Below are 20331 nucleotides of genomic sequence, written 5' to 3' on the forward strand. Positions count from 1 at the left end.
TCTACAATCTTACCTACGTCTTTTCCTTCCATCCTGACTGTCCTTGTCTGCACTTCCCCCTGTCCTTGGAAGAAGCTGGGTAGCAGTCATAGCTGCTTTCATCCACAGCTGTCCCAGTGCAAACTTCTGGTCCTGGTGATTTTGCACATTTAACATGAAATATGACACAAATCAGAGTTTAGCTGTCCTTAGAGTGGACTGCAATATCTGTATGTGATCAAGTGGGGTGGATGGTGTCATGGGCTCTGCCTGTGCTCGTTACCTGTGTGCCAGCATCACCCCAATCTTGTCTATATTTTAACTGCTCTTAGGGAGACTGAATGTCTCATGGATCCAGACACCCTTTCACCTCTATGCCTGGCTGTGTCACTGCCCCTAGAGAAGCCTGAATCGTGAAGGCAACCTATTACTAGGTGCTGGATGTCAAAAATTCATACAGAGAATACAGAAGAACAGAAGCCTTGGGAAAGGAGGAGGAAGTGGAGAAGAACTAGGAGAGACAATGTGGTTTGCCTGATCAAATGAAAATGTATATGATGAGAACAGCAGAATTGTTATAAAGGAGAAAATGGCTTTAGCTTATTCTTGTCCTGCAGAGATCAGAGGATGACAATAGTTACTACTTAAACCATAACCTTGTTGTTTTGCAGTGTATCCCATTGCATCCCAGTGAATTTCTACCATGAAAAGAAGCGGCACAAGACTCTGGCATTTTTGCCTCCCTGGAGCTGTGCTATCTGTGCCTAGACAAATGGAATAATTCTGAGGTATTACTAGGGCTGAGCTCATGTTGCAGCTTGGTTCTCAGAAAGCCAAGGGAGTTGGGGGATGAAAGGACTTAGTCTAGTGACCCTGTATCAGGCATCTTCCAGCTACAGGGGAACAATGAAGCTTGACGATATTTGTTACTAAAACAACGGCTGCAAACCTCTGTTTTGCAGATTCCAAGCAATGCTGCATCAAAAGTAATGAAGAAAAGCAAGTTTATTACCAAAAGGCCACCCTTGGAGGGGCTCACACATCCTCTGAACAGTTCTCAGATGTTCATAAATGGAATAAAAACGAGCTAGCTATTTGAATGCTCTGTCAATAGGTGTCACTGCTCTGCTCTTCCCCACTCCAACCACTCCTCTTTCCATCTGCAGCTCAGAAACAATCTCTACAAGCAGAAGTCACTAATTTTATAGATAGGCATCTGTACTTATCCCATCTTCTTCCTCTTACCCTCTTTCTCCACTAATTTTATTGTTTCTAACTATCCTGAGCACCAAATCTACTACCACTCCTCTTGGAAAGCTAGTGTACAGTCTGTTGCCAAAAGAAACCAAGTCTTTGGAAGGCAAGGAAGAACAGGGAGTGTAGAAGATCCAAACAAGAACATCTGCTGAATTTCTTGCTGCCATGAAAGGCCTGTATCCTTTATGTGGATTTGACAACCAAGCACAGAGCAGGGAGCAATGCAGCATGTTCCACCAACTTTGCAGGGGCTTATAAATAAAACTTGACAAAGTCCTGGCATGATTTATGACTACTGTTTTGGGGGTTGGGAATTAATGTGAACAAGGAATCTCATCTGTCAGATATGTTGCATACAGAGAGGTTCTGACCTGCAGCTCCTGTTCTACTTAGTATATGGTAATCCATGCAATTTTCCCATTCAGCAGTAAACACTCAGCACTCACAGATTCTTCAGTCATTTTAAGTGAGATCCTCCACTAAAAACTGCCACCTTTCCAGCAGCAAGTAAAGCATGCAATCCTGTGGGCTCAGAGGGGTTCCTGCCTCCTGAAAGCAGGTAAGCAGTATAGTTGTATATTGAAACTTGCATTGAAAAAAACAGGAATATTCTAAAAGAAAGTAGTAACCTAGGAATGTCATTGTTTGGCGTGTTTGTGACACCATGGTACAGAGATGTGCCAAAGTGGCTCCAGCAAAGCATGGCCATACTGTTCAACGTGCAGAGTAGGTAGAAAGCAAAGAACACAGAGATTCACTATTTACAAGCTTTCACTAAGTCCAGCAGTATGGGCAAGAGGTCATCATCAAAAAGGAGCAGGACTACTGGGATAAAAGTGGATAACCAGAAATAAGCTGTAATTCAGTTTGCCTTACATGACACAACAGTGTGTCTCCACACTGGCAGGATTAGGCATTACATGAGGGTAGTCATAATATGCCAGACAGCTCTTCTGAACCCCCAATTTCCATGAGGCTGGGCTGCCTCTGCCTCCTGCAGCTGGTTCTGGCTGCAGTTGTCCCTGCATCTCCCCAGTAGATGGAGTGCAACACAGCATAGAGCATCTGGGCCTGCCATCTTTGGGAAGGGCCACAATTGCTCCAGCAGTGCGTTTGGCAGTAGGTAGTTGGCGATGGATGTCATTCTTGCCCATCCCAAGGCCATCAGGGATTGCAGCTTGGAGCACAGCTGAGTCTGTTCCAGACCTTTACCTTGTTCGTGCCATCACATTGTTCTTCTTGGGCTGCTGATTAACTGGGCTTCCCATGTTGCCGTTCTTCAGTGAGCCCTTCCGAGCCAGCTCCCTCTGCTTCTCTGTTTATAGGACACAAAGGGGAAAAGCAAAGTTAGGGCAACAGCCTGACTGGACACCATACAGCAGCAGAAACCCAGATTTGATAACTGCAAAAGATACAGCAGGATTAACAGCAAAAATTATGACCTCTCCATCTTCCAAAGAAGAACGCCATAAAGGCCAGATGACCTGTGTCCCATTCCCTCCAAGGTCACCTGGGCCTAAAGCTAATGTATCTTGTAGCTTGTTAACAACACCACACTGAGATGTTCATGGAGCTTCTGGATGAGGCCTAGCTGAGGCAGAGAAAGGACAGAGCCCTTGTCTTTATATGGAGCCAGCTCTTATATGAACCCTAAGGCAATGCTTTGTGCTGGGCAAGGGAATTTATCCTGCTTTTTCTCCTTCTACTGGGGCTGCTACTGAGGGGTCCAGTGGGGGTAGAAAAGCATCTTTTCAGAGCATGTTCTACTCATTGCTGACAAGCACCTTAAAATGCAGACAGTATTGTCAGGCTTTCTTCATGTATTCAGTCTTACTGAATGGCAGCACAACCTTCCAGTGTGTCAGCCACTCCACCCAGTTTTGTGTCATCAGCAAACTTGCTGCCAGTATTCTTTGTGCCCTCATCCAGGAGGCTGATGAATATATTGAATATTACTGGTCCCAGTACTGACTCCACTAGATACAGGCCTCCAACTAGACTCTGTCCCATTGACCACAACTCTCTTAACTTCTTTCCTTCAACCAGCTGACATCCAGTATCACAGTATCACCAAGGTTGGAAGAGACCTCGAGGATCATCGAGTCCAACCTGTCTCCACAGACCTCATGACTAGACCATAGCACCAAGTGCCACGTCCAATCTCCTCTTGAACACCTCCAGGGACGGTGACTCCACCACCTCCCTGGGCAGCCCATTCCAATGACGAACGACTCGCTTGGTGAAGAACTTTCTCCTCACCTTGAGTCTAAACCTCCCCTGGTGCAGCTTGAGACTGTGTCCCCTTGTTCTGGTGCTGGTTCCCTGGGAGAAGAGACCAACCCCTTTCTGGCTACAACCCCTTTCAGGTAGCTGTAGAGGGCAATGAGGTCACCCCTGATCCTCCTCTTCTCCAGGCTAAACAATCCCAGCGCCCTCAGCCTCTCTTCATAGGGCTTGTGCTCAAGGCCTCTCACCAGCCTTGTTGCCCTTCTGGGCACCCTACCTACCTCCCTACCTGATCCACCTCCCTACCTGATCATCCAGACCACACTGCCTCAGTTTAGCTGCGAGGATGCTGTAGGAAACAGTGTCAAATGCTTTACTGAAATCAAGATAAACCACATCTGCTGCTCTACCATCATCTGTCTACCTGGTTATGTCCTCATAAAAGGCTATCAGGTTGGTCAAACATGACTTCTCTTTGGTGAAACCATGTTGACTGCTCCTAATGACCCTTTTGTCCTTGATATACCTAAGGAACTAAATACCTCCAGGAATCACCATCCCTGGAGGTATTTAAAAGACATGTAGATGTGCTGCTGAGGGACATGATTAAGTGGTGACCTAGCCAAGAATGGGGCCAGTAATGTAGGAAAGGGACTGGTTTAAATTTTTCTCCAGAATGTGAGAAAATGTTAGGAACTGTTTTGTTGGCATGCCTGAATAATACAGGTTTATCAGACTGCTTGCTGGGGAACCTGAATAGTAAATTTATTTTGCTTCTGCTTGCCTTGTGGTGTGTGAAATGTGCTGATAATTATTTTCTCTTGCAGACCTTATTCCCCTTGGAGAGAAAAGCACCTTTTTCTGCTAGTTGTTGAAAAGTGGCATGACTACTAGGATGTGTGTCGTAGTTTGGGCTGGGTGCCCTCTGCTACAGGGGTGTTTCCTGTGTCCAGAAGTCCATCCCAGTGGGTGGACTCAGGAAATTAGGTATTTCTACCATAATCCCTTGCACCACTATAAATTTTGCGGTGGGGTCTGGCACTTCCTCTTTCCTTCCCTCTCTGAGACTTGGTAACTGGGGGAGAGATCTCCCGGCCATGGGCCTGATTGGGCCCAAAGCCGCTGGGGGATGGGCAGTCTCAGGCCTGGCCAGCTGAGACTAGCCCAGCAGAGGGAGGGGGAAGAAGGAGCCCTGGGGGTTTTGGATGCACCCTCAGGTGGGGTTTGGGGTCTTTCTGGGTTTACTTTGGTTCCTTTCTTGTCACTATGTTTCCTTTTGTGCACACTCACTGTTCTCTATTTAAACTCTCCACTACTTTTGCAATCCGTTTGCCTGAGTCGTTATTTCTGCGCGTGGTGGGGAGGGGATCTGCCCCAACCCATTACAATGTGCAATTGCAAGGTGGGTCAACTCTGTTCCATCAGGTAAGAGCAGGGGGACATATGTCCAAGGCTGCATGACTGAGGGACCTGAAGAAAAAGGTACAAACTCCTGTAAACCATGCCCAGTCCTGCTCCTACTGGCAGCAGAGATGAATGAATGCTTGTTGAACTTGGCAAGAAAAAGACTGCATCACTAACTCTCTTTAGCATGAGTGAAAAAGAGACTGATACAGGATCAAAGTAAAAAACTTAGAGTAATTTCTCAGGGCTAGAACTTGCAAATCATTAAATGGTTTGGGTTGAAAGGGTGCTTTAAAGGTTATCTAGTCCAACCCCGCTGAAGTGAGGAGGGACATATTCAATTAGACCAGGTTCCTCAGAGCCCCTTCCAATCTGACCTGGAATGTTTCCAGGGATGGGGCATCTACTGTGTCTCTGGGCAACCTGTGCCAGTGTTTCACCACCCTCACTGTAAAAACTTTCTTCATTATAAATGCATTGGTTATGTCTGTCTCCAGAATAAAAGGCTGGTATTATACACATGGCCACATGAATTTTGCTATTCAAAGAGGGATAAAACAGAAGGTTATGGAGGTAAAAGTTTACAGCCTTAAATACAGCCCAAATTCCACACATCTATACCAGAAGCTTCTGCACTGACCACAAATACACAGCACTACGAGGCTCTGTAATTCACAAAAGGCACCTGACTCAAAAACAGGATTACAGGTTTCATTGTCTGTCAAGGCAGTTAAGGTCTGCATGAGCATTTAAAACAGACTAGTGCTCTCTGCTCTCTACTGATTGCTCACTGCAAGCACTAATGTTCATTTGGCTGATGAATTTGGACTTGCACTCTTTTTCCTCCCATGACTATCTCCCTGCTATTATTGAGTCCTATTGCAAGGTTTGGGTCTCAATGATACAAGATTTCCTATTTAACCCCTACTTTCACTTATTTAATGGCTTGGAGTGAAGGACTCATGTTGAAGTCCATGCAGAACTGTCTCCTGTGGGAAGGACTCCACGTGGGACCAGCAGAAGGATGTGAGGAGTCCTGCTTAATAGCAAGAGGAAGGGCAGGGACAACCTCCACTCCTTGGTTGACATGGAGGGAAATGTTGTAACACAGGATGAGGAAAAGGCAGAGGTACTTAACACCTTCTTTACCTCAATTTTTACTAGCTGGAAAGAACGTCTACCAGACAGCTGGCCTGCAGAGCTGGCAGAAGGAGCCAGGGAGCTGCATAGTTTCCCTGTGTTCCATGAGCAAGTGATAGGAGCTCTCCTCAGCAGCTTAGACCCCCACAAGTCCATGGGACCAGATGGGATCCATCCTAGGGTGCTGAGAGAGCTGGCAGATGAGCTGGCCAAGCCACTCTCCATTATTTTTCATCAGTCCTGGCTCACTGGAGAGATCCCAGATGACTGGAAGCTGGCCAACGTGGTACCCATCCACAAGAAGGGACGGTTGGATGAGCCAGGGAATTCCAGGCCTGTCAGCCTGACCTCAGTGCCAGGAAAGATTATGGAGCAGGTCATCCTGAGTGCAATCACGCAACACTTAGAGGATGGCCAAGGGATCAGGCCCAGCCAGCATGGGTTTAGGAAGGGCAGGTCCTGCCTGACCAACCTGATCTCCTTCTATGATCAGGTGACTGCCTGGTGGATGTGGGGAGGCCTGTGGATGTAGTCTACCTGGACCTCAGCAAGGCCTTTGACACTGTTCCCCATAGCAAACTCCCGGCCAAGCTGTCAGCCCATGGCTTGGATGGGAGCACACTGCGATGGGTTAGGAACTGGCTGGAGGGCCGAGCCCAGAGAGTGGTGGTGAATGGTGCCACATCCAGCTGGCAGCCAGTCACCAGTGGTGTGCCCCAGGGATCAGTACTGGGCCCCTTGCTCTTTAACATCTTTATTGATGATCTGGATGAGGGCATTGAGTCCATCATCAGTAAATTTGCTGACGACACCAAGCTGGGGGCAGGAGTTGATCTGCTGGAGGGTAGAGAGGCTCTGCAGAGGGACCTCAACAGGCTGGGCAGATGGGCAGAGTCCAACGGCATGAGATTGAACACATCCAAGTGCCGGGTTCTGCACATTGGCCACAGCAACCCCATGCAGAGCTACAGGCTGGGGTCAGAGTGGCTGGAGAGCAGTCAGGCTGAGAGGGACCTGGGGGTGCTAGTCGACGGTAGACTGAACATGAGCCTGCAGTGTGCCCAGGCAGCTAAGAGGGCCAATGGCATCCTGGCCTGCATCAGGAACAGTGTGGCCAGCAGGAGCAGGGAGGTCATTCTGCCCCTGTACACTGCACTGGTTAGGCCACACCTCGAGTACTGTGTCCAGTTCTGGGCCCCTCAGTTTAGGAAGGATGTTGACTTGCTGGAACGAGTCCAGAGAAGAGCAACAAAGTTGGTGAGGGGTTTGGAACATAAGCCCTACGAGGAGAGGCTGAGGGAGCTGGGGTTGCTTAGCCTGGAGAAGAGGAGACTCAGGGGTGACCTTATTACTCTCTACAACTACCTGAAGGGAGGTTGTAGACAGACGGATGTTGGTCTCTTCTCCCAGGCAAGCAGTACCAGAACAAGAGGACACAGTCTCAGGCTGCGCCAGGGGAGGTTCAGGCTGGATGTTAGAAAAAAGTTCTATACAGAAAGAGTGATTGCCCATTGGAATGGGCTGCCTGGGGAGGTGGTGGAGTCGCCATCACTGGAGGTTTTCAGGAGGAGACTTGATGGGGTGCTTGGTGCCGTGGGTTAGTTGTTTGGGCGGTGTTGGATTGGTTGATGGGTTGGACGCGGTGATCTTGAAGGTCTCTTCCAACCTGGTTTATTCTATGTATTCTATGTATCAAGAAGTGGCAGTGTGTGAAATGACTGCAATCCCCAATCCCTGTCCCTCAGTGCCACTTCAAGGTGAGGAAGCAGAGAAAACTGGGACTGAAATAATAATAGGAAGCAGGAAGGCATGGAAAGAAGGTGTCCTTGAGATTTATTTCTTATTATCTAACTGTGATTAGATTGGTAATAAATTAAGCTCATTTCCCCAAGTCAACTGTATTTTGACAGTAACTGGTGAATGATCTCTCCCTGTCTTTCGTTGTATTTTCTCTCCCCTGTCCAGATGAGAAAGGGGCTTTGGTGGGCACCTGGCATCCAGCCAAAGACAATCCACCACAGGTAATCTAACCTGTCTCTATGTTTGAGTGGAGCAAAGCAGCATTACCTTCTGTTTCATTGGAGAGTTGGAAGAACACAGACAGCTGTGCTGAGAGCCTGATGCTTCGGGAAATCTGTCTGCACCAGTTCCACTTTCATTTTCAATGATGTTCAGAAGAGAAATCCAGGGGATGGCACATGTGTGTGTTCCTGTGTTTGTGCGTGTAGGGAGGGGGTCTGAGATCCATTTGACATCACTGTACTGCTCTGAACAGCATGTGGGACAGCCCTTCATCTGGATCTGCAAACCACATCACATTGCACCCTTCCTTTCTTGTCCACCTTGCTACTTCATCTTTAAGACCCCTTATGACATTCAAATCATTTAAAGAAAAAAGATGCGTCTGCTCAGGGCAAGCTGCTACCTTTGTGCTAATGTCACATTAGCATGTTCTGCTTGCTGACCCCAATATGAGCCATGCAGCATCTGCTTTAAGAGCTGCTTCAAGATAAGCTCTAGTGGTGACAAAACTACAGCAAAAGAAGCCCACAGATCTTTCAGTAAGGCAGGAATAACACTTAAATATAAAGGAACAAAAGAAATGCATGTTGCAGACATAATCAGGACCATTAGTGGCTTGGCTTTGTGTCGTGTTTGACAATGGTCAGACATGTACTACTTGCAAAGGTCCTCAAGAAAATGATGCCCTCAGCAGTCAGCAAACCATCCCTGCCCTGGTGCCATGGTGTGCTTTCTTTCACCTGCCTGATTTAGGAAGTGTGAGAGGACAGGCAAATAACTGCATGCTGACAAATGAAGCACACTCCCACAGGGGACCTCTGTTAAGAGAAAATTATGCTTGAATTGAGAGGGGCTGAATTCTCCCTTTGACACTGGAAACAGCTACAGTCCTAATGAAGGACTTCAAACACTCACATGTTACTTAGTGCAATTCAAAATGGTTACTTGTTCAGCTGGCTGATGTCTAGCTGCTTTATGATGAGGGCAAATAGCAATGGAGCACCTGAAGCAGAATGGACTTAACATGAATGTGGCCATGTTAAAAGTCAGACTTGCATAAACCCACACAATTATTCCTCTGGTTTCACTGTTTAAACAAAATCATAGGCAGTTTAAATGTTTTCCTGTTTTAAAACAATGAAATGCTAAACAGCTTCTTTGGTACACGATGCTCTGTAGGGGCGCATTGGTTTTGCCTGCACTGCCCATACCAGAAATGGTAAAAGTAGCCATAAGCAGAAGTATCCTGTAGCCTCCTGCAGAACTGCTCTTTTGGTGCTATCAAATAAAGCAGACAACCCAGGAGTTTGGTGATCATCGTTCTGTACTATGTTGAAGAGATATTTGCAGGGTCAGATTCCCCCGAGTCTGCGGCTCCCATTTGCTGCAAGACAGTGAGTGACTCTGGCTATGGTCAGACAGTGGTGAGAGTGCTTTAGTATGCCAGTGCCTCTCACTGCTGCCTTGCTTGACTTTGTGCATCCTCCTCAACTGAGGTAGCCTGATTGGCACAAATGCCATTCAATAGCAGATGAAGCTGATTTGCTTCCTTTTCACTGTGAGTTGGAAGCAGACGCTGACTGCCTCTTGTCTCTTAGCTGATGCCTGAAACCTTGCTAACTCAGTGGCATGATCTGCCTGATGAGTAGATACAGGTTCCTGTTATGAGGACAATGCAGTGTGGCTCCATGGGAACTGCTGCAGTGGGAAGACAAAGAAAAATTAATCTGTTGTGACAGAGTTGTATTTTTGCATCTTCAGGTCCATGAGATGAGATTTTGGGATGTATGTGCCCTTCTATCCCCCGTGGTTAGCTAAACTGTTTCAGAAGCTAAGGACTGCAGAGATTCCCTGGTGAATTCTACCTTCTCAAGCAAGCCAAGAATTTAAATTACAGAGTAAATAAAATTAATCTGCATGTTCAGACCCTGCTAAATGATGAACAGAGTCATGAGCAAACAGAGGGAGAAAGAACAAAGCACTCACTACAAACTTCCACAATCCCAAGTCCTGATTTCAGCTTACTTGCATCATTTAGCTCAAGGACATTAGCATGCATCTAGTTAACACTGAAACCCTCACTACCTTTCACCTCTGACACAGTATTTGTTAGTGAGGACTATGTCACTTCTTGGAGAGATTTCAAGGTATGTACATCAATAGGGGCTTTGCCTGCAGGCTCTTTTGAAAGCTGTATGCCAGAATATGCTGGTCCCAGTGAGGGCTGTGCTCTCTGGGGTGATTTGTAGATATGAGTGTGACCACATGAGTGGCATTAGTGGAGCTGATGGCTGTCCCTCCCTGCATTGCAAAGAAAGGCAAAATAAAACCAAATTTTACTAAACAGAGGTAGAAGAAATAAAACCAATTTGTCTGCAGCCTGGCCTCTGTTATGAATACAGGGAATATAGTTTCAAGATGATATATGCTAGGTTCCAACACTGATTATTCAGGACAGACCACCTGAATCAGGATTGTTTCACCCAGCCTCAGAAAAGGCTGTTCAGACAAGCAAGAGTCATCCAACTACCAACTTGGGCAAAACACGGTATTTTTAGCTGAAGTACATAATTTTTGCTGACCCAGTCAAATTTGGGGAAAATTGTTGACTACACCTCATTTTGAAAACTGGCTATCAAAGGCAGGCATATAAATGTTTGAGGTCCCTGTTGGAGCAGGTTTTAAACATCTAAGTAGGTTCATTTCCTTAAGTTTCATTGATTTGGCCACTGCTTTGCTCTTACCAATAGGCTTTGAGCAATTTTTAGCTCCCTTCATCTCCCAAGAAGGCCTGACCATACAGAGAACTGGTAAATGACCTAGGGAGTACAAAGACAGTATTTGCATCCTTTATTCAAGGATTCAGCCCTTAACTTCTTGTATAGGAGCTATACAGCACACAGTCACAGTGCACTGCATGCACAGCAAACAGGGCTCATTCTTGGGTAATGCTCACCTAGACTGCTGCCTGTACATCTTACACAGAGGTTTCTGATGGCTTGGCTGATGTTGCTTTTTGAGTTTTCCTTCAGAAAGTACACACCAAAATGAAGTGCCATGCTATTCCTGAGCACAGAGGAAGATAGGTAAATGAGTACTCTGATTCTGACCAATGCTATCATCTACTTGGACCATAATAATCTCAAAAAGTAGCTTTTATGTTCCAGCAGCATATCTATCCCCTAACCATTCATCTCTCATGTATTTGATCCTCTTGTGATTATAGGAAAGAATGTCTTCTCTGTTTACAACTGGTTTTGGACTTTGATCTGTAGAAGATCAAGGCATCCAGTGCAGTTAGCCATCTAGCAAAGAAAACCTCTACACTTTAGGGAAAGAAACCCAAACAACACTGTTTTGAACGCAGTGCTTTCTACCTCTAACTGGCATGACATAATTGTGACTAATCTTTGTAAGACACCAAGTGGTATTTTACTGCTGGAGGAAACTATTTAACTGGTTTACCTTAAAGCCACATAGAATATGTGGGGCACACGGGGAGCAAAGAACTGTGATTCCTGTCTCCTGGTTCTCTGCCTGAGCTCTATCCTCCGCAGCCATTTTATTTAGACAGGTTGCAGCTAAGTAGCAGCAGGCAGCTATTCATCTCTCTTCATCTTTGAACATCATTCTGTACTGATTTCAAAGGCATCTTCTGTCACAGCTCCCAGCTCACAAGGGCATTCTCTTGTGATTCAGCCTGTGCTTTTTCCCTTAATTTGTAAGGATTGAGACTTTTATTCCTAATGGCTGCAAAATATTGCATATAAAGACTTCATCTATCACTGTCAAAACAGTGTCAATTTTATTTAAACAGGTTTGGGAGATTTTTTTGGTTGTTTTTCATATTTACCTTCAGAAAGAGATTTATTTGGTATTTTCCTGTACTTTTAAAGGAATATTTTTCCTGCCAGGCAGAAGAACAAAGTTAGATACCTGGGGAATTATTCACAGTTTGAAAAGTCTACCTGAAAATGTTCAGTTTATAAACTGAACTCTACCAAATATAATCCATAAAACTGAGCTACTGTCTCTCCCTTGTATTTTAAGGAGACAGAGGGAATTAAGTTATTTTACCTGTAAAGAACTTCTGCAAATGCTCTCTCATAATTTCTACTCAACTGAACCCAAGTTTAAATCAAATTAAATTTAACTCAACTCTCTTAATTCAAATAGCTCTTTTCGTTTTGATAAAGGCATTATCTACCAGATAACCAGAGTTAACAACAGTATTCACACCACATGTATTATGGTTCCTGATGTTCTGTGAAGTATTAAGGTCATTGATGCACGTAGTAAGTGCGATGTGTATTTAGGAGAGAAACAGTACAAACTTGTTTTAGCTGAACAGTCTCTCAGGCTTCAGTCACACAGATCATCATATAGTGCATATTTGTATAAAACCCACTTGAACAGAGAGACCTAGTATTCTTGAGCTGCATACACAGTCAAATATTCATGCTTGCTTTAGTCTAAAATACACAATGAATAATTAGTCTATGGCAGAGAGCACACACTTTACAATCTATGTGACCACAGATTGAATTTATTTTTAATACGTTGTAATTGGGAAAGCTTTCACAGTCTGTCAGATACTGCTATTTGGAATGATTTGTTGAGTTCCCATCTAGTAGCTACAACAAATAAGGACAGAAATGTTAATGCCACAGGCAGTATGGGAACTTGGAAGGGACTCGCAGCTTGCTGAGTGCAGAATCCTGCTTGGAAAAGACCCTTGGACTTTTCTTGTTCCCAGGACTGGACTTCAGCTGACAGTTCCAGTGGTGTTTCTGGCTTTGACTTAGCAGCAAAATATCATATATTTGGTCTGTTCTCTTTTATTGTCTTCTGCACTGGGTTTCTACAACCTAATGCAATTCAAACAAAATTTTGATTTAATAAAACTGAAATGGATGGACAAAGCCAATCAGGCTAGTGAATATGCTGAAGGCATATGATACTCCCCAACCAATCATGCTATCATAGAATCACAGAATGGTAGTGGTTGAATGGGACTTCAAAGATCATCTAGTCCAAATCCCTCTGCTAGAGCAGGATCACCTATGGCAAATCAGACAGGAGCACACTGAGGCAGGTTTTGAATGTCTCCAAAGAAGGAGACTCCACAGCCTCTCTGGGCAGCCTATTCCAGTGCTCTGTCACTCTCAAAGTGAAGAACCTCCTATGCTCCCACTTGCACCTCTTGCCCCTTGTCCTATCATTGGACATCACTCAGAAGAGCCTGGCTCTGCTGTCCTGACACTTGCCTTTTAGATACTTAAAAGTATTAATGAGATTCCCCCCTCAGTCTTCTCTTCTTCAGGCTAAACAGACCAGCTCTCTCATCATCTCTTCATAAGGCAGATGTTCCAGAAACATCTGAGAAATCTCTCTTCTGCAGTATGATACCTACTGTTTTCTTCCCTGGAAAAGGGAAAGACTCTTGCTCACTTAGTGAGTCACCACTGAAATAGTCTGCACCCCTCAACTGGACTTCAGGTATTTTTTTCACCTAACGGATTGCCTGTTTACTATGAATCTGCCCCTAATTTAATACATTTCCTCTTGAAGCAGGGTCAGCTATGCAAGCCCTTGTGTGTACCATGACCCAAAACTTCTCTCTCCAGCTGCAGAAGTAATTGCAAAAGCTGTTTGGGTAGTATCTGGCAGATTGCTGGGGCATGGTGGTCCTTGGCACAGCTTGGCATTGCAGCCTGGTATAACAAGTATAACAATACCTGCTGCAGTTCAAAGACTCACACTCCTCTCTTCTGAAGTCTAGCTAGACATTGTGGAGGGAAGCAGGCAGCATTAATCTGGACAGCCACAGACCTTTTCAGTACAGTTTTCAAAGGCTGTAATTTTGGTATCCACACTGCCCTCACCTGGATTCGGGTAGGTGGCCCACACCAGGCAGCAGTGGGAACTTCTCTCTCACTTTGCAAAGAGGTTAGAGAAAGCTCAAGGTTTCATCTCTGGCTCTGCCCTTTACTGCATGCTTTAAATTATGGGGCACATGAGGTGCTATGATTTCTTCCTTGTAGGGTGCCTCACCAGCAGGGGGCAGGAAGCTGCCACTGTCCTCCTCCAGCTTGGACTCTGCCTTGGTAAAGAAAGAACTGGGCATAGGGATTAGTCCCAAAGGATCCTAAATGATTCCCATTTGCAAGAGATCCCGATTCTATTTCCTCAGGAAGGACTGCTATCTGACAGGTTAGCCAGCACAGGATGGTGGAAGAGATAATAGGATGATGTTGACAGTTATTCAATGTTCCTTGATGTCCTCCTCCTCCCAGATTCAGGGCTGAGGGTTTGGCAGATGCCTTCGCCTGCCAGCTGTTGAAGGGACTAGTGGCAAAACACAGCTGCCTTGAATGGTGGAAGGAAACAGGACTGGCCAGAGAAAACTAACATCCCTACTGAAACCCCTGAAAAAGGGCCTCTAAAGACAGGATGAAAAACAAGGTTGCTGGCTACAGTTACTATGAGTGCTGCAGGAGGGAAAGCAGGGCTGGCGGATGAGAGATGTCATCTAAACTGCAAAGCCCCACAGCTGGAAACTGGATGTATGTAATGCTGAGCTGAAGCCTGTGGCAAAGGAGCAGCAGTACTGGTGACAGAGAGATATCAGAGGGCCTCAGGGAAAGCCTGACTCATGCTGAAGGCAGCAGTAATGTATAGGTAAAGACGATGACAGTTCTTGGTGTAGAACTCTGATGCCAATGAAACACATTCTAGTATTTTAATGCTGGTGTATTTTACACCCTTGTTACATTTTGTCCAGACAGTGCACGAGGCAGTGATGCTCAGGGGTAGTTTACTAACACAAGCTATCAGGAGCAGGTGAGCTTGTTCAGGGCTGTGGTTCTGCAACTGCCATCCCAGCACTCCCAGCTCATTGCTGGACCACAGGCAGCCCCAGAGGTGAGAGAGGGTGGGTGCTAAAAGCACTGCTGGCCTAGAGCAAGATTTAACACTGCTTTTGGGAGGATTGTAAAAGGGAGTGTAGGTGAAGGGAACACAGTAATATAACCTAGACTCTGAGTATCAGACCCTGTGTCTCACTCCATGTTATTAATCTTGCAAAAACACAGGTTATTCTGTCTTGCCACAACTAAAGGCCTGATGATACTTCAATGACTGCCAAATGAGTCCATCTACCCCAAAAAAAGCACCCAGGGGAGGTTTCCAGCTCTGCTTCCCAGCTGCCTTCTGTCAACACTGTAGCATTAAATGAGAATGCCTGCAAAAGGTACAAGATTCTGAGACCAACCTACCTGACCCACTCTCCTTACATGGGGCAGAAGTTCTGACAGAACAACATTTTTCTATGCGTTTTACCTCTCTCCTCAAAGGTCAGCTGTACACAGTGAAGGGTGGAAAAATCCCAGTTTGGATTTGCTTATCAAAAGACCATTAGCTAAGGATTTTCTACAGCATTTCTAAAAGAAAATGGGGGAGACAAGCAAGAGCAATACAAGAATTGCCATAATTTCTGTGTCCCTTGAATACTGGGACAGGTTTGTGTTGGGTCACAGTGCACACACGTTCAGCTTCACTGGTCACACACCTATCTGAAAGCTAAAATCACCAACTGGATACAAACATGAGGCTTATTGTTGTATAGTTAGTTACCTGTTTGGCTGCTTGACTAGAGCTGGAGGTGAGAAGAGAGGAACTGAAGAGTTGTAAGTGTACAAGAAAAGAGGAGAAAAGCAGCTTGAGGGTCTCAGCAAGCAAGGCTTTATTATGTACTGTTACAGGACTAGTGAGTGCGTGTATAGGAGACAAGTAGACCTTGCCTGAGGAGATCAAGACAGAAAACACACTGTGCATAAGGAGTGCAGGTAGCTAAAATGGTAGGTGTTGCAATGTTGTACAGTTCTTCTTGGTTCCAACTTCAGGTTGAATCATTTTTCAATAATTAAGATTTAGAATAAGCTTTAACTTGTTTATGCAGGTGCTTTAGGGTGACAAAAGCAGGTTGAATTTAATGATGAAAAAGCAGAGCAAGAAGGGTCAGCTTTTGCTCCCCAATAAAAGTTCTGCTAGAGTCTGGGCTAATTCCAATCCTTTTTAAAGAACTTTCTAAGAAACTACCTGCCTGCCCTTCAGTGAGGTGGTGCTGCTGGGTGGACTGGCAGACTTCAAGGGGAGATACTGGCTGCATACTGCACATGTCCCAGTGGAGACATGCAGACTGCAGCTTAGAGCAAAAGATGTGAAAAGCTGTGGCTAATTATCCTAAGGCATGGTGGTATTTCAGGGTCTTTGCAGAGATAGACGCTTGCTTTGTTTTCCCTTTTGCTATGCATTATTGTAAAGAAACTAGTTTTCACACTCATAACCAGTTTTGATTCAAGAACACATGCATGCAGGGCTTGCAGTATCAGCTACCATTTTTTTTGCCTCATTATTTTTTCCACAAAAGTATCAACAACTTTTAGGTCATGCTGTATCTCAAATTACCCCAGGCACTGAAAATAAGGGTGAGGGAATTATCTGTCCTGATGACAACTTCATCTTGAAGCAATATCATGACTGTCTCTGAAGAGTTAGGGCATCTGGAGGAAGTGGGAATGAGATGCCAGTTCTCCCGAGGCAAGAAGTTCAAGCAAGTACAGGGAGGATGAAGGAGATGTGGTATGTATACATACACACACATTCAGTGACTCTCTCACGATTGCAATCTCTTTCTCACACACAATATGCTGGAAAGAGCCTGGCATTTGCTAAGAGCCAAATATAAATAGCTTTAAAAACTCAGACTTCCTGACAGTCTCTCCACTCCCCTAACACGAGCACACTCAGTGCTCAAAAAGGACTGGGGAAAGCGGTGAGCAGAGCAAAAGGGTGTCAGAAAATACTCTGCTTTCAACCGGGCTTCGCAGCTGCTAACAGTTAGACTTGTGAGGTGAACAGAAGGACAAGCTTTGGAGAACAAAAATCCATTAACTTCTTTCCTGGTCAGCACCAATAAAGATGTGGAGGAAGCCCAGGAAATGACAGCCTTGTCCTTCCCTGGGACAGCACTAAAGCCAAAATTCTGGGGCACTGGGATCTGCTGAGTTATCTTCAACAAGTCTCTTCCAGGGCATTGCATGCACTGGAGGAACAAGAGGAGGAATCATCATTTTCTGATCACCTAATACACAAGTCAGCAAACCTGATTAAGATGTATCCTGACTTGGACCTCATATGGATAAAAAATGAGAAGAGTCAGAAAAACAACTCAAGATGGCATTTTTCTGTTCCTTCCATCTGTTCCCCGGGGTGCCTTCAGTCACATTGTCTCAGCCCAATGACAGAAACAAGGTTTCTTTCTACCAGATCTCCAGAGTCCAGTAAAATACAAGGGAAAGCAAACTGCATCTCTTCTCCTGACCATGCTTGTAACAGTTCTGACAGCATGTGTCTGGTGGGAAAGGCATGAAAAGCTATTGCTTTTTTACATCCCTCTGGAGAGTGTGGTATTAGAGATCAGGCAGAAACTCTTTTCTTTTGTAAATTGCATCACTGATGCTTAAAAGCAGTGAACTGGAATAAAAGAGAACTCCCCAAAAGTGCCTCTGTTGTTTTTGTGCTGGTGAGGGCACTCTGCAACAACAACCTTCAGTAATACAGGGAGGTGAATTTGGGGTTTAAACCTACCAGTTTGCTCACTGGAAAATTCTTGGTGGCTGGGATAGTGACTGTATGGTTTTCCTACTTGCAGTGTTAAATGGACTCTGCTTACTTTGGCTGACCTTGTGGAAAATCACATTGAGGATTCACCATTACCTCCCTAATCTGATCTGCTGCAACAGATCTCATGAAGGTCAAACATTACCTACCAACAACAGTGCAAGGTGCTGGGGATCTGGCAAGGCATCACCACGAGAGTTCGCAAGTGAAGCCAAGTGTCTCCAAGTGAAGGAACAAAGCAAAAGTCAGATGCTGTCCTTGGGGAAACTTTGGAAACTGGAGACAACCATTTGAAATCACTTGGGTGACTCCAATACTGCTAGACTGGCACAGGGATCACTGTGTAGGAAATGCAAGAAGCTTTGAAGGACTGCCCCAAAGAACTGGTTTTACAATGGTATCCATTTACAGATCATGACATTACATGACTTACCCTTTCCTTCCATCTAACATAACATCATTGCCTTCAGAGAGCATGGCCTAGAGTACTTAGCCTTTCAACAGTCCTGTTTGTTAACCACTGCTAAGGGCCCTCTTGAACATTAACATGTTGAGAATTCAGCAAGCCAGAGTAAACAAATTTTTTGAGGTGAATAAGTGGAAGAAATGTACTCATGAATCTTCCTTTTTAGAACCTTGAATATTCTTTGCTTAATTTTTCACAATTATGTGGTTCTGCCTGCAGATCAGAGAGCTGGTCTATGAGGGCTGACAAGTCGATTTTTTTGTTGTTGTTGTATCGTGCCTTTGAGAAGTTTCAGTATTGTTCTGTAACCTTGTTATATGTAACAATCAGCTTTTCATAAGTATTTCTTTGCTCCAAACTCTAAGACTATGAAAGAGAATGTATTTGCTCTGGGTTACTGGCAACACATCAATTTGCTCCAGACCAGCATTCATTTCACAGAATCACAGAATTATTGAGTTTTGAAAAGACCTCTGAGATCATCACATCCAGTCTATGACCTAACACAACATCAGCTAAACCATGCCACCAAAGTGCCACATCCAATCTTTTCTTAAAGACCTCCACGCCTTTAACAGTTTAGAGCATAAGCCCACTGCCTTCACTCCTGCCCTACAACCCCCATAAAAAGATCAATAGAGGGTTTCCAAATCACTAAAACAGCAGATATGCAGGAAACAAATTAGAGAGGCAAAAGCCTATTTAGAGCTTAAACTGGCCACTGCTGTGAAGGACAACAAAAAATCCTTCTACAAATATATTAATAGCAAGAGGAGGAGCAAGGACAACCTCCACTCCTTGGTGGACACAGAGGGGAATGTAGTAACTAAAGATGAGGAAAAGGCAGAGGTACTTAGCACCTTCTTTGCCTCAATTTTTAATAGCAGGATAGGTTGTCTCCAGGACAACTGGCCTCCTGAGCTGACAGATGGAGTTAAGGAGCAGTACAGTTCCCCTGTGATCCAGGAGGAAGTAGTTAGAGACCTCCTTAGCTGCCTGGATCCCCACAAGTCCATGGGACTAGATGGGATCCATCCTATCCAATAAGTGATTGCCCATTGGAATGGGCTGCCTGGGGAGGTGGTGGAGTCACTATCACTGGAGGTGTTCAGGAGGAGACTTGATAGGGTGCTTGGTTGCATGGTTTAGTTGATTAGGTGGTGTTGGATGATAGGTTGGACGCGATGATCTTGAAGGTCTCTTCCAACCTGGTCTGCTCTGCTCTGCTCTGCTCTATTCTATTCTATTCTATTCTATTCTAATCTGTACAAGAACACATTTCCCTATCTGCACTGGAGTCAGTAAGAGATACAAGCAAAGGAAAAAGCAGTTTTAATATGTTCTTAAATTAGATCACTGTGCAACTAAGAAGAATTAAAGAGGAAGAACAGAGAGTAATAATTAAAATTTTAAAAGAAGAAAACTTGCAGTGGAGTGAAAAATCAAGCAGCTATTTGGTTTCTGTTGTTTACCAGTGGATATTCCAGGGCTCAGGGACAAGGACTGCTTTGTGTCAGTACATGCAAGTTACAGTAGGATTTGCAGAGGTACACTTGGGTGTTTGTGCTGGGAACCTAAGAGAATATCTACAGAGGATTTAAATAGGCTTTGCCAGCAGCGAGTAGTACACGACATCGACAAAAGTAACTGAAGTCCTAACTAGGAAGACACTCACAGGATACTTCAATTTGGAAGGACCTCAGGAGATCAAAGCAGGATCAGCCACAGCATCAGACTGAGATGCTCACAGCTTTATTCAGTCAGGTTTTCAAATTCTTCAAGGATAGAGATGACACTACCTCCCTGGGAAGTTTTCCAGTGCTTGACTGTCATGGCAAAAAGGACTTCCTTAAGGTGGCTAAAGTGAGAAAATAAACAGGTTGGGGATGAAGTACCAGGCACATGGATACAATTCCTTACTAGCTCAGAGATTTCATATGAAGCTTTTCCACATTTCTTACAAGTCTCTGGATTGTTCTAGTCATTGCCTGTCTGATGGTCACTGTCAGGTGAATGCAGACTGCTAGTGCTGTCTTTTCCTCATTTATTCCTGCCCTTTTTCCTTTTCTCCACCCTGAAGCGGAGGAGATTACAGCCTGGTTCTAGGTCATGTAAACATTCTGTAGACTCCTTGGAGATACTTTAATTCACCT

General features: G+C 44.9%; 1 protein-coding gene across 3 annotated transcripts in view; it reads right to left on the reverse strand.

Moving 5' to 3' along the window:
* FAM219A (family with sequence similarity 219 member A) overlaps nt 1-20331 on the reverse strand; it is a 104729-nt gene that overhangs the window by 6167 nt on the left and 78231 nt on the right. For all 3 annotated transcript variants that reach the window (XM_054178428.1, XM_054178427.1, XM_054178426.1), the window contains exon 3: nt 2449-2551. In XM_054178428.1, the coding sequence (XP_054034403.1) occupies nt 2449-2551 (103 nt within the window). The remainder of the gene's footprint in view (nt 1-2448; nt 2552-20331) is intronic.

Source organism: Dryobates pubescens, chromosome Z, assembly GCF_014839835.1.
Source record: "Dryobates pubescens isolate bDryPub1 chromosome Z, bDryPub1.pri, whole genome shotgun sequence".
NCBI classification, from domain to species: Eukaryota; Metazoa; Chordata; class Aves; order Piciformes; family Picidae; genus Dryobates; species Dryobates pubescens.